The sequence below is a fragment of the Candoia aspera genome, chromosome 4, assembly GCF_035149785.1.
Source record: "Candoia aspera isolate rCanAsp1 chromosome 4, rCanAsp1.hap2, whole genome shotgun sequence".
NCBI classification, from domain to species: Eukaryota; Metazoa; Chordata; class Lepidosauria; order Squamata; family Boidae; genus Candoia; species Candoia aspera.
This window is the reverse complement of record NC_086156.1, coordinates 91,132,248-91,147,718: the sequence shown is the minus strand read 5'-3', so window position 1 is coordinate 91,147,718 and position 15,471 is coordinate 91,132,248. Positions and strand designations below refer to the sequence as shown.

General features: G+C 39.4%; 1 protein-coding gene across 1 annotated transcript; it reads left to right on the top strand.

Annotated features, from left to right (window-relative positions):
• Positions 1–8,751: 8,751 nt before the first annotated feature.
• LOC134496592 (olfactory receptor 14I1-like) lies at positions 8,752–9,732 on the top strand. The gene has a single exon (XM_063302310.1). The coding sequence runs from the start codon at positions 8,752–8,754 to the stop codon at positions 9,730–9,732; it is 981 nt and encodes a 326-aa protein (XP_063158380.1).
• Positions 9,733–15,471: the final 5,739 nt, after the last annotated feature.

The window sequence follows — 15,471 nt, the reverse complement described above, 5'->3', positions numbered from 1 at the left end:
GTAGTTGGATGGTGTTGTTCCCTAGTTGAGGTCTTTCATGATTAGCACAGCCCTACCATGCGTTAGCAAGTCTGGGTGGGAGCCTACTGCTAACAGCTGGTTCATGTCTGCTGCTAGGCATTCATGCACTGCTGTTTGTTTCTTTAGCCAGTAGGTGTGGATCATGTCCAGGCCAGGTGTTGTCCAGCTCTTCATTTTCTTGACCTGCTGTTGGATGTCTGCTATTGTGATGGTGACTGGGAGATTTCTGTGGTCTGCTCTCTGGTCCTACAGCCACTTTGCACTGGTGTTACATGTCTTGTCTTTCTGCCATATGTTCTTTCTTTCTTTCTTTATATTTTCTTTCTTTCTTTCTTTATATTTTCTTTCTTTCTTTATTTTATTTCTATAGCCGCCCATCTCAGTGAGTGACTCTGGGCCGCCTACAACAATAAAACCATAAAACAATTAAAACGATTACAATTAAAACAGTTACAATATAAAATAAATACAAATTAAATATACATGGCTGCCAAGTGAGCAATGCATGGATGTTAATACAGCCAAGAGACGGGACCATCCACACATTTGAGGCCCCAGGCCCGGGCACAAAGCAAGGTCTTCATGGCGTTACAAAAGGCCAATGGGGTCAGGGACATCCTAATTTCTGGAGGGAGGATGTTCCATAGAGCAGGTGCTATGGAAGAGAAGGCATGCCTTCTAGTTCCCGGCAACTGACAGTCCCTGGCTGATGGGACCCGCAGCATACCCAACCTACTAGATTGAATTGAATGGGCAGAAACAATTGGGAGAAGGCGGTCCCTTAGGTAACCTGGTCTCAAGCCATGAAGGGCTTTAAAGGTGACAACCAACACCTGGAATTGCACCCGGAAGCACACTGGCAAGCAATGCAGCAGATGTAATAGTGGTGTTACATGTGTTGAGTACCTGACATCATTTACTATCGATGCAGCTGCATTCTGCACCAGTTGAAGCTTCTGAATGCTCTTCAAGGGCAGCCCCATGTAGAGCACATTACAGTAGTCCTGTCATGAGTACTGATGGCGAGCAGGAGGGGGCCTCTATCCAGGGGTGAAAACGCATGCATAGTACTGAGGAATTAAGCAGCCATTCAAAGAGACACAGATCAGACCCGCCTTAACTTTTGCGGTTTATCTGTCTGGGTTTTCCCATGCTTCTTCAGTTTGTTAGGATTTTCTGTCTTATGTGGCAGTAATAAACACTAGAGACCTACTCCTCATCTCAGTGTGATCCCTGAATGTTAGGACAAGTCCAGACGGGAGGTCATGAGGACATGAATTACTGTGAGCAAAGCCTCCCAGTCTAGGAATGGGCACAGCTGGTGCACAACCCAAAGGTGTGCAAAGGCCCTCCTAGCCACGGCTGCCACCTGCTATTTGAGAGGAGCCATGAGTCTACGAGGACCCCCAGATCGTGCACCGGGTTTGTCTGGGGCAGTGCAACCCCATCCAAGACAAAAGGTGGAGAAACCTTAGCACTGGGAAAGCCACAAACCCAAAGCCACTCAGTCTTGCTTGGGTTGAGTTGAAGCCCATTGCACCCCATCCAGGCCCTTACAGCCTCCAGGCACTGGGTCAGGATATGGCATCACTCAGATGGTCTGAGATATAAAGCTGAGTATCATCAGCTTATTGATGTTATCTTACCCCAAACCATTGGATCACCTCCCTCAATGGTCACATGTAGATGTTAAATAGGAGAGGGGAGAGAACCAAACCCTAAGGCACCCCACAGAGTAGAGGATGTGGGCTGGACCTTTCCCCCCCTATCAACCCCAGAGGAAGGAGGAGAACCAGCACAATACTGTGCTGCCCACCCCCAACTCCTGAAGCCAGTCCAGAAGGATACCATGATTGATGGTATTGAAGGCTGCTGAGAGGTCAAGAAGAGCAAGGATGGTTGCACTGCCCCCATCCCGCTCACACCAGAGGTCATCTAAGAGTCCAATCAATGCTGTCTCAGTCCCATAACCTGGCCTGAACCCTGACTGAAAAGGGTCCAGATAATCTGCTTCATCCAGGGTCCTCTGCAGCTGCCACATGACCACTATCTCTACAACCTTCCCCAGAGAGGGGAGATTGTAGACTAGACAAAGATTATTCAAGTTGGTGGGGTTGAGCAATGGCCTCTTGAGGAGAGGATGCACCACCACCTCCTTAAGAGCTGGATGGAGCACCCCCTCTCTCAAAGAGGAATTAACCACTGCCCAGACCCAATCACGTGCCTCCTTGCATGGCAGCCTTGACCAACCAGGAAGGGCACGTATCTAATACAGAAGTGGCCAAACTAGTAGCTGTGAGGGCCCTGTCCACTTCCTCAGGTGCAACCGGATCAAACTCCCCGCAGATAACCATGCCAGGCTTTGCCCCCGTATCCTCCACTGGCCCTGCCTTAAAGCTGGAGTCCAACATAGAGCAAATGCGAGTGACTTTATCCACTAGATGCACAGCATATTCCTCACAGTGACCCTGCAGGTGAAGCTCAGTATTGCTCCCTCCAAGGAGGGACCGAGTTCTTCCAATACTGTTCCATTTCTGCTTTTACTGTGTTGTTGCACTGAAGCTGGAAGTACACCTTGGATGGTTCTTTGGTGAAAAGAGCATTTATCTTCTTGGCCTCTGCTTCTCTAGTGCATCTCCTTAGCCTGGTAGCCAGTGCTGTGAGCCTTTGTTTAGCAGTCTCTAGGTTTCAGATGGAGTCAGACCCTTGTATTTTTTTCAGTAGCCAAGTCTTATCCTTAATCTTCACACCCTTCTGTAGTTCCACCAGCTGACTAACTTCTCTCCAAGTTGCCTTGATCTTAGCTTCCAACATCATTTTACAGGGGGAATATGTACTGTTGTTCTTCTTGATCATGTAGCCAAGCATCTCCAGGATTACAGCAGCTGTAGCATATACTAATTCATTGGTTTGAGTTATAGTGGCAGTGAGGATTGTTGTGAGGGCTCTGTTGGCATTTTCTAGCATACTATCTGATAGTACTTCTCCACTGAGCCTTGGTAATTGGTCTTCAGAGTTGAGTATAGCTAGTTTATCCACAATCTTTTGCCTCATATCAGCTGCTGTGTTCTGTAATGGAAGGGATGGCAGTGATGTTCCAGCTTCAGGTGTTGGCTGCACCTCCAGTTGTTCTTCTGGGTCTTCTTGAGTCTGGGATATAATGTGTAGTTGGACTATCTCAAGTTATGACAGCAGCTTTCTCTTCATCATGTTGAAGCCCTGGGTAACTAGCTGTTTCTCGGTCAGTGTGGATGCAGGTCTTCTGTCTATCCATAGTTCCCTCCTGCATTTCATATATCCCCTCTCATAAGGTCTGCTGTTGTAGTAGCTTTCCATTAATTCCAGGTTCTATTGTCTCATTCATGTATGGTTTGTTCCAGTAGCCCACTTATCGTCAGATTGTCCTGGTTCCCCAACATCTCATGTGGACCTTGTTAATCCCGGTGACATCCAACCTTGCATGACTCTCTTAGTTCATGTCACTCTCATATTTGAGGTAGGCAGATAAAGCATTAGGGGGTCTTTGCCCAAGGACCCCTACTGGTAAGGTAAGTATGGCCAAAATTTGAACCCTAGTTTCCCACTCAAAAGGCAGCGTTGTAACTACAATGCTATCCAGCTGCTCAACGGCAAGTGTGTGTGTGTGTGTATGTATAAATGTGTGTATATACTCTCTCTCTGTGTGTGTGCATGTGCACACACACATACATAAACACAAACACACACACACACACACACATACACATACATAGAATTGTAAATTTTTAAATATTTACCAATTTATCATGATTTGTCTTGAGACTAATCAACCTATTTCCAATCTGCCATTTTAGGGGCTTTAACTCTCGAAGTCCATAGGTTTAAATGTAACTATTTCTGCATTGTCACCCTTTAAAATTGATTTTAATAACCATCTATTATCTCTTTGGGTTTTTTTTTTTTTTGTGTTTTTTTCTTTTAAATGAGGCAAAAACCAGTACTAGTTTCTTTTCGCTTTTCTTTGATTATATGTTCTTTTTAAAATAATGGACACATAACATATTTTCCTTTTGAAGTCAGAAGACGGTGCAAGAATATGGTCTTATGGGCTGCATTAGATCAACCATTACTGGGATTTCACTGCATTTTACATTTATTGATTACTGGTATTATTTACAATGTTATTGAATTTTAAATTGTTTTAAAATTCAAGGGTTCCCAGGGTTCCCAGTCTGGGGGAGATGGTGGTGATAAAAATATGATAAATGAATGAATAGAATAGAATAGAATAGAATAGAATAGAATAGAATAGAATAGAATAGAGGAAGATTAGAAAGGCAAAGCAGTGTGTGTGTGTTTGTGTCTGTGTGTACATATATGTATATATGTATAGGGTAAAGGTAAAGGTTTCCCTTGACGTAAAGTCCAGTTGTGTCCGACTCTAGGGGGCGGTGCTCATCTCCATTTCTAAACCTTAGAGCTGGCGTTGTCATAGACACTTTCGGGTCATGTGGCCAGCATGACGACTCGGAACGCCGTTACCTTCCCGCTGAAGCGGTACCTATTGATCTACTCACATTTTCATGTTTTCGAACTGCTAGGTGAGCAGGAGCTGGGACGAGCAATGGGAGCTCACCCCACCGCGTGGTTTTGAACCGCCGACCTTCCGATTGGCAGCTCAGCGGTTTAACCCGCAGCGCCACCGCGTCCCCTATATATATGTATATAATGTTTTAAACTTCAGCTTTTATAAAGGATTTCACTGAAACTCTTCATCCATAACCTACATCTGTGGCCAACTCTCAAGTCACATCAGGTCACCAATCATTATGTAACTGGGGTCATAAATGGATATTTCCAAGGTTTAAGTACTAATTTCTTAACAATAAGAAGAGCTCAGAGCATCTGTTTCTGCTGGGCAGCCATCAATTTCCCTGTAATAGATAAATAGTTCCAAATAATATGGATGTCTTTAAAGATTAAAGAAAAAAATCTCAAATCAAGTAACATAGGCCACTATTTCTTCCCAAAACAGAACAACTTTTGGACATTGCAAAACCATACAGTATATGTTAATAAAGCATTATTCTCACTGCATCACCAAGGACTCATGGTTTACAGATTTTTATACTATATAAATGCAGTGGAATTCAATAAGTCAGAAATTGTCTAAGATCTATTGAATTTTTTGATAGATAAAGATCTAATAGGCTCCTTCACATTTCTTCAGTTTGGGAGACAGTTCAATATTTGTGGGAAAACTAAACCTATGTTTATTACTCTACTGAAGTCAACTAGGCCTAACATAAAACAACATTTCATACAAATGTTCAGTTTGCAGCACAAATTTGTGACATTTTGTAGTGTGAAGACAGACTCTGCAAAGCATTTCTTGAACCATAAGAGATAGACAGGTAGACAGACTGATAGTCGGATCAAGCTATTATATCTCCTGCAAGCATAATAGGATCCCATTATATTTTCATGCTCAGTCCTCCCATTGTGATTGCCATCTCTCCAAAAGATGGCTGGTAACAGCTCCTACCCGTAATATGTTTGCCAGGCTTTGATTTTCAAGATAATACACAGCAAACATGTTTGAAAGGGGCTGAGAAGTCTTTTTAGGGATTACTTATATCACAAAGAACTCAGAATACAGCTTCATATAACTATTAGTCCTCTTTCCCTCTCTGTCTCCTCCACCTCCCCACATTATAATAATAAAGACACATGGATGTCACCATCATCTCAATATTTAAAGAAGAATCTAAAAACATATTATTTTCTAAGGACAACTGTACAATATGCTGCATGAATAGCAACAACATTTTCTGAATATTCAGTAACAGTAATTATGCTAAAGTTGAACCTTCTACCCCATAAAACCTAAATAAATAATAGAAGTAGTTGATAACACAGTATCCTTAATCTAAAAATAAAAGCTTATAAAATTGAGACAGTTTAGATTTTCATTACCTAAAAACTAATAAAGTCAGATTTACTGCTCATCATGTTTTACTCATTATTCAGCCTGCGAATTCTCTCTCCCTCTCTCCCTCTCTTTCTCTCTTCCCCTCATTATAATAATAAAGACACTTGGGTAATGATTTAAGAACTTTTTGTTCCTTTTTTTTTTTTTTAATCCATTCCACAGTAGCTTTTTTATACTATCAATGGAGACAGGTTTTATAAAAAAGATTTTTGGGGAAATGGCAAGAAAAAATTGATAAAGTATCTTGGAAATGCAGCACAGCATAATAACTGACTGATGGTTACAGAAAGACAGTAAGAAAAATATAGAGAAATCTGCATGAATAAACTTGGATAAAGGTGGTGAGTCATTCAGATTTTGTATTTGGAATTATCCCTCCATTAACTCTCTCTTGCTTCCTATAAACAGTCATAAGTCTTCCCTTTTGTTCATCTACAATTCCAACAAAATATAGATTGTAAGCATTAGCTGCCTGTAGAGAAACTTTACTTCTTCAGGTTAAAGACAGATTTGACTCAGTATGAAGGTTTGCTATCGCTTTATGTAATTTAATTTCAAGTTATTTTCCTTTAATCACCATACATATGCCCTCAGTTTCACTTTTACTATATCTTTGAAACTTAGGGCTATGTCATTATTTAAAATGGACATTTTGAATATATTTTTTGTACACTTTCTAAACAAGGTGACCTTATTGATAGAGTTCTTAATTCAAATTAAGTTGTCCAATAGAGTTTAATGATCGTATTTGAAAACATTCTTCACAATCCTCATTTCAGGTAGAACAAGCTAGAAATGCAAAAATCATTCAAAGGATAAAAAAAAGCTATAATTCAAATTTTGCAATTCATTGTGGGCCATTTATCAAGAAACTTTAAAATAATGGCTTGAAAAAATAATGAAAAAAAATATATCTCCATCGACGCTTGCCAAGATAATTATATGTGGCCAATCCTGACACAAATGCAATGTTTCTGTAACAAATAAAGGAGTTGAGCAGAGTTGGGAATTCTGAATTGGGCTACCAAAACTCTAGAGTTATTCCTGTAAAAATTCAAAGCTTGTTCTATGACTATAAAAATTTGTGCATTATGGTACATTGAATTCATTTCAATAAATAACGATAGCATATTATACCTGCCTGAATTGTGGCAGTTAAAGATGAAGAAACAGTATGGGGGAAAAAAAGAGAGTGAGAGAGAGAGAGAGAGAGATGGAAGAAGGAAGGGAGGGTGAGTGATCCATAATGGCAAACTGATGTTCTAAAAGCAGTAATACATTGTGGCCGAAATGTTGCCTGAAAGCAGGATTTGGGCTACTGAAATCTCTCTGGAGCTCAAGAGAGATTGTCAGATTACCGACATGTACTCCAAAACTGCTGTTCGTTTTGTGAGCAGATGGCAGGAACTGTCTTTTTAAATGTGGCTTGTAATCAGCTGGGTGCTGCGGGATTACATTGTGCTTATAGCCATTAATGTTGCCTATATGGAGTCTCAGTTCAACTTGGCTCATCACCTTCCCCCCCTTTTTTTTTTCTATTTCTTTGAACATTGAGAACCATTAGACTGGTAAATTTTGGTGAAATCACCAGGTAAGATTCATTCAATCCTTAAAAAAAAAGTTTAACTAAATTCAAAATTTTGTATTTTTTCGAATAGACAGCAAAAGGACAATTATTGTTGTTCTTAGAAAGTTTTAAATGGATTAAGGGCTCCGATGGACTTGATTTAAGACTTTGAATTTGATTGAAAGGATCCCTTCCCATGGGAAAATTCTTTTTGTTACACTCAGTTACCAGTTATATGACTTTGAAGATTGGACACTAGAGGGCACCAGATGGCTGCCTTAAAAGAAAAATGTGATCTATTTAACTAGATGTATATTATCTATTTAATAGTAGAATCAGAAGGTGTTATTGAACAAGCCCCACTGAATAAAACTGAAACTGACTGAAAGGTGGAATTAACAATTGCAGTTTACAAGAAAGAGATAGAAATGATGGGCTTCCAAATGAAACATGATGACTTAAAAATTGAAAAAAAAAAAAGATATTAAAACAAAAGATCAGATGAGTGATCTGGATTATATCCTTAAACTGGATTTACAAGAGTGATTTGCTGGAGTTCCCATGATGGAAGTACAAAGGGGTCCTGACAAAAATGATGACAAGAACTTTGAGAGAAGATACAAAAAGAGTGCAAGAAAGCAGATGCTACAATTTTCTTTGATGAATTTAAAGACAGTTTGCAGAAAAAAGAAAGAATGCAACATGGTTTTATTTGATCAGGGTTAAAATAATGTTAAAATAAGGTTGTTTTTTGGGGGGGATATTTAACAACTTCTTGATTTGGACTGGATGTTGATGTTTATTTCTGGTAATATTTAATTCTTTTTAACGTGGGGATGAACTTTGATTATTTGAGGAAAGGATATAGGGGGATTCATTTAAATGGACAGGAGGGATTCAGATTGCGTGCAACAGATATAATTTGTAACATTTATGTTGTTATTTCTGATAACCCATACTGGACTTTGACTGCCTAATAGAGAGAGATGAGGTTCCAGAGCTGGGTTTGCAGAAAGTGGGGTGAGTCATCTAAGAGTTCAGAATGTTTTAATAAATGTGGAGAACCAATTTTCATATAATGCTCACTAAAGGCTTATCCAGTACTCTCCAAATCACTCCAAACAGTATTGAATAGAAAAAAAAAAAATAACACTTCTTTTTCCTTTTTCTTCTAGGGGTCTTATTATTAAGAATGGATAATGACACATCTGAGTTTCTTCTCTGGGAATTCTCAAAGATTAGGGAGATACAGGTCATGCACATAGCTTTACTACTGACACTGTTTTTAATTACGGTAACAGGGAACCTTGTCATCATCGCTGCTGTTGTTTCTGACCACCACCTTCACACCCCCATGTACTTCTTCCTGATGAATTTAGCCATGCAAGACATTGGTTCAGTTTCAGTCTTTATTCCCAAAGCTATTTTTAATTCACTTATGAATATAAGGACTATTTCTCATTCTGTCGCCCAAGTCCTCTTCTTCCTCTTTTTCACAGGCTGTGATGTTTCCCTCCTGGCAGTCATGGCTTATGATCGGTATATTGCCATTTGTAATCCTTTACAGTATGAAATGATAATGAACAGGAAGGCTTGCATGAAAATGGTGGATAGTGTATGGACTGCCAGCCTTCTCAATACTACTTTACACACAATTGTCAATTTTATTACTCCTTTCTGCTCTAATATTATCAACCAATTCTTCTGTGAAATCCCATATCTACTTAAGATTGCCTGTTCTGATTTATATGTAACTAAAATTGGAGTTCTAATCTTCAGTGTTACACTGGGAATTGGTTGTTTTTCCTTTGTCATTCTCACTTACGTGCACGTCTTCTCTGCTGTACTAAGAATTCCTTCAGTTCAAGGAAGGAAAAAGGCCTTCTCTACTTGCCTGCCACACCTCATTGTCTTCTCCATATTCACGTTTACTAGTTGCTTTGGTTACCTAAAACCTGTAGCTGACAGTCCATCATACCTTGACTTCATTTTAACCATAATGTATTCCATTATTCCACCTGTGTTGAATCCATTAATCTACGGCATGAGAAACAAAGACATCAAAAGTTCTGTTTCACGACTTTTTGGTCAGAAGTTATTGCTTTTGAAGGAGAATGAGTTGTGTGTCTTCCTATTTTTGAATTTCAACAGGAAAGTAAAAAAACAGACATAGGGTATCAATACTTATGTAACCATCTCCAACTTTCAAGTACATTAATTCGTTCATTTTATTTATTTATGAGATTGGGCTCATCCGTGTTAAGATGGAGGTTGTTATGGTGTGTTGAGCCAGCTCTGATTCTTGATGACTATAAGGATATGACTGTGCAATTTTCTTGCCAACATTTTAGAAATGGCTGAGACTAAAACTTTGCTGCAAAGACACCCAGCAGAGTAGGGCAAGACCAAGACTCTTTTTCTCAAAATCCTGTGACTTAACCACTAGACCACACTGGTTCTCTCTGTTAGAATACCTTGAATAAATTTATATATTTTGCCTGATGTTTCAGCTTCAGCAATAATTATCACAACAGAAGCTCTGTGAAAAAGAGCTAGCTAACAGATAACTCATTAGAATTAATGGACATGGACTACTGAATTGAATGAAACTTTTGCATTTACAGTACGGATGTAGTATAGAAAATTTGTAAACAATGTATTTATTATGAGAAAGCATTGATTAAATGTATTTGACAGTAAATAATCCTCTTTGTTTGCCACGGGGGGGGGGAATATGGATTTTATTTGAGAATTCCATATGAGAGATGTTTAAAAAAGGATCTGAATATTGATGCGGAGTTCCTAATAAATCTTAAACCTATGGCTGGATAAATGAGTAACTGATTAAACATGAACTGTTCACCATCCCTCGTTATTGATGTGTTAATTCGTAAGTTTATGAATCAACATAATTACGACTTATTGAGGAATCAAATAAACCTGTCCAACCCACCCTTTATGAGAAAAGTTTGTCTTCTTCTATTAAAACAGTCTCTAAAAAAATAAAAAATAAAATAAATTTGGCTTGAACTGGATTTAAGTAGTTTACTTATCTGCAGTATTTACCTTGGCATATTTCTGGCTTGTTCAAGAAAATACAGTTAGGGTATATATGGAGTTTTTCAATGAGATCTCAATTTGTTCTCAGTCTTTAATAGGAATGACACATTAAACCCTTCCAGATGATCTTCTGCTGGTCTCCATTAGATTTGTAATCATGTTTGGTGATTGCTCATCCATTTCATATTCTGAGTAAATTTTGTACAGGTACTAAAATGAGAATTTGGAAACAAGTTGTAACTAAGATTTCAAATCTTAGTGTTAGCAGTAACGGAAGGATGACATTTTAATTCAGAGAAACACCAAGGGTGGTAAAGACAAGGGTAAAGGGATTGTACAGACCTTTGTAGACAACTTGCTGGGGTGGTTTAATCTATCATTCAACTTATTTTGTGTTGTGTGAATGTAGTATCAGGCCATCTTTCCCTGCATTTGTCATGCATGAATGGTAGTTTGTCTTCCCAGTAATATTAGTGCATCACATTTTTAAGTAAACGTGATCTCAGGCCTCATTCAAACATCACCAAATGGGTCATTTTTGAAAGATTTTTAAAGGGAAATAGAGAAAACCTGGTACAATAATATCTAACAAGTTCCTTACCTTTGTCTTCCAAATGCAATTCTTTTGAGATGAAGCCAAGGTCAGGATCGAATCTGTATGGCTTTATTAAAAGCATAACAATAAGATCCGGTTGGTTAGAGGAACTTATTGCCTTCTACCTCCCTGCTTCTCTCTCACACAGTTGCTCTCTCTGTCTCTGTCGCTCTCATTTTATTCATTTAACAAAGAAAGAAAGAAATATAGAGAAATCCATATCCAAAAAGAGAATTCCAAAAAGGCGATTATATACATACATCCAACAAATTAATTACTTATTAAGAGGCAAAATAAAAATGAACAGAAATAATGAAGAAGCAAACAACCCCCAAGAATTAACATACCATATTGATGTAAATCACATAAATATGCCACATATTCATTTAATGATATAACAAATTACACATATTTTATACACACTTTTCTTAAAACTATTATGAAATCTATGCAAAAGTGAAATATATTCTGTCGTTTTTTATTAATTAAAAAAAATCCTTTTTTCAAAATTGAGAGGTAACAGATTTCCTTTTGGAATATATGTTGAGGGAAAATGGAAAAGAAGTATGGCTTTAAAACTGTAGGAAGAATCTTCAATAACCAGCACTATGCTGAGGTCACTACCTTGGTAGCCACAAATGCAGATCATCTGCAACCTTTAATAATGCAAGTCAATGAGTATAGTAAAAAAAGAAAAGAAAAGATGATGTTTAAATATAAATAGTACCAAATCAATGGCAACATGCACAGCAACCAGGTTTAGAACTGACCGTGAAAATGCTGAAGTGGTAAATAGTTGATCCTAAAAAGGAGAAGCTATCAACAGTGCAGGAAGCAGCAATCAAGAAATATACCATAAACTAGTACTTGGTAAAGTAGCAATGAAGGGCTTGAAAAACTTATTCAGATGCTGGGATGTGTCTACACCTGCAAAGATCAGAAATGCACAGACAATGGATTTCCTTGTGAACTTCATGTAACAAGTATGGACTTGGAAGAGCAGGATAGAAGGAGTACTGACATTTTTCTTTCCACTTTAATGTTGGAGAAGAAATGTGAGAATACCATGGATAGCCAAGAAAACAGTGAGGTTTCAGCTGGCCTCTGACTCAGAAAATGAAACTCTTTCTGAAATCAGAGCGAGAAATAGAAACTTAACAGGCAGACCCTGGGAAAGCAAAATCCAGAAGTGACTCAGCAGCACAGGAGCATTTACAGATGCTGATTGGCCAGGCTTTGGAGGAGGATTTGAATCCTCCAATCAGCGCACAGGAAAAGTGTGCAGAAAAGTGTGCGAATCAGAAAGCAGGCCAATTGGCTGCTTGAGATAAAAGGCACAGAAGGGATCAGCTTAAAAGGCAGATGTGTGAAGAGCAAGCTGCCAGAGACAACCAATCCTTTCAGCTCACAGCCTCAGCAGAAGAGTCCTTACCCATGTTGGAAACCTCATCTGTAGCTGGAGGGGAATCAGTGCCTGCTTTTCCAACCATGGAGGACCTGAATACTGCACATGCTGTCACAGAGGATCCTTTCCCAGCCAATTCTAGTAACCTCAGCCTCATGTCCAGTTCCAGACCTTGCTGCCACCATTCCACACATTCTATGTGTGTTCCCAGCCTTGCTCCAAACTCTCAGCCTAGTTCAGGATTTCCAGTCCAGTTTCATCGTACTCCCAGCTCTCAGATCCACCCAGAATCTCCAGTCCAGGTTCATCATCATTCAAGCCTCCAGCCTTGCCCGGGATCTCCGGTCCAGTCTAGTCATGCTTTAAGTGCCATGTCTTTTTCAGGAAATTCAGGCCCGTCTTGTTGTGCTCCGGGTCATCAGCCTTGCCCAGGATCAGCAGTCCAGTCCAGTTGTGTTCCCAGCTCTCAATCTAGTCCAGAGCCCAGTCATTCATCAAGTTCCCAGCCTAGTCCCAGGTCTCCAGTCCATTCCAGTGTTGTTTTGTGTTCTCAGCCTTGTCATGAGTCTCCAGCCCAGTACAGTGTTGCTTCTGGTGACTAGTCTAGCCTGGAATATCGAGTTCAGTTCAGCCTTGCCTCCAGTGCCAAGCACAGCTTGGTCTTGCCTAGCCTCCATGTGTCAGCTCAGTTCGAGCGGTGTTTCAGACCGCAGACACTCATCGCCTGTTCCAGCCTTGCCATGTGTCCCAGATTCATCTAGCTCTACAGTTCCAGTCAGTGAATCCTGCCACAGCCTTCGCCTGCAGTCCTGCCACAGCCTTCGCCTGCAACCTTGCTGGTTCTCCCACTGTTGCCCAGATGGTCTTAATCAGATTCAGCCCACTTCATTAATCACATGTACTTATTATTGTAAATAGTTGTATTAATAAAGAGTGTTTTTTGATTATAGCCCTGCCTGGCCACCTCATAGTCTGGAGAAAAACAAACATTGCATCACTGAAAAAAATCAGCTGAGATTTCTTAGTTTAGGCACAAATGACTGGGCTCAGATCATCATGTTTTGGACACATTATGCAAAGACATGGCTTTCTGAAGAATTCTATATTGCTGGAGAAAGTGGAAGGAAGCAGAAGAAGAGAATGACCAGCAACAGGATGGATGGACTCAATTACCTCTGACACCTGAAGGAGCAGGTTAGGGATCGATCACCCTAGAAAACATCTATCTGCATTTTTACTAAGAGCGAATACGAACGGACTTGATGAAACATAATCAATCACACAACCTCCAAACATGATTGGAGAACTAGGTATGTGTTTCTTCTTCCATTGATTCTATAAACCATACTCTAAAATCAATTTTTACACAAGAATGGTGGAATAGCAACACAATTTCCTAATGTTTTCTAGTAGGGAGCACCAACGCTGCAAACCTCTTGCAAAAGATGGAAAATATATATGTCTATGTATATATGTGTGTGTGTGTGTGTCAAGTCACTAATAAACAAAGCATACTTCAATTGAATTTGCATGAATATTTTTTTCCATTGTGACTCCCACCTTTCAAAAACAGCTTCTATTCAGTAAAAAAAAAAAGTTTGCTAACCCCAGATTTGAAGGATAATACAAGAAATTTGTTTGAAGAGGACTGAGAAATATTCTTCGGGATTACATTTACAGCAATGAACTCAGAAAAATCCTTGTGTCCTCATCCTCTGTCATTAGTTGAGGAAGAATTCATAGCACCTTATTTCTAAAGACAACTGTACAATATCCTGCATGAATAACAACACAATTCTTCTGAGTTGAGGCATTTTAGATTTCCATAATATGAAAACTGACAGTGTCATATTTAGTGTTTATCAGTTTTGATAAACCTTTTCCATTATCCAGCCTGCAAATTACTTCCCCCCACGCCTAGCCCAATTAATAATCTAGGACTTTAGAAACTGTAATAATTTAAGGAGTTTAAAACAAAGAAACAAACAACTTCACTCCACCGTGACTTTTTTATCCTTCCAATGGAGACATTTTTTAAAAAAAATCTCTGGGGAAATAGCTTGTGTACTTGGATGAAATATCAGTGCTGGCTGCAGAACTTAAAAGCTCGCTGATGTCTGCAGAAAAATGGAAGAAGATGGATAAAGATGGTGAGTGATTCACTTACTTTATTTTGAATTTTCCCATTACTGCTCCCTTTTTCCCTTTAAGTGTTTGCAACAGTCTTTTATTCTCTTTCCCAAGCAATTACAAACCCAACACAACACAGATTATCCTATCAGATTATGCACATTATAATATAAGTGGCAGGTGCTTGTAGAAGAATTATTATTCAAGGGGTTTTATGTAAGAGGAGAGGTGAATGTAAACAGCACTAGACTCAATACGTCTTATGTTGATCAAGCAACCAACAATACCTTTCGCTATCGTTTCCCCTCCACAGGCCCCCACCCCATTTCTGTACAAACATTCTTTACTTGCTCAGCCGAAGCTTTCCCTGTCTTGACTGAGAGAAATCCACTGAAGTTTAAGTCTAAGGATCAGCTAAGTTTTCGAGGGTTACCTTATCTTCATTAATCTATGTTCAGGTTATTTCTTTTTATGTTATTTCATGTGGCTGGCATGACTACATGGAATGCCGTTACCTGCCCGCCGAAGTGGTACCTATTAATCTACTCACATTTGCATGTTTTTGATCTGCAGGTTGGCAGGAGCTGGGACTAGCAATGGGAGATCACCCTGTCAAGCGGTTTTGAATTGCCGACCTACCAATTGGCAAGCTCAGCATATCAGCAGTTTAACCCTCAGCACCACCACGTCCCCTCTTTCCTTTAAGCATGGCACAATTAAGA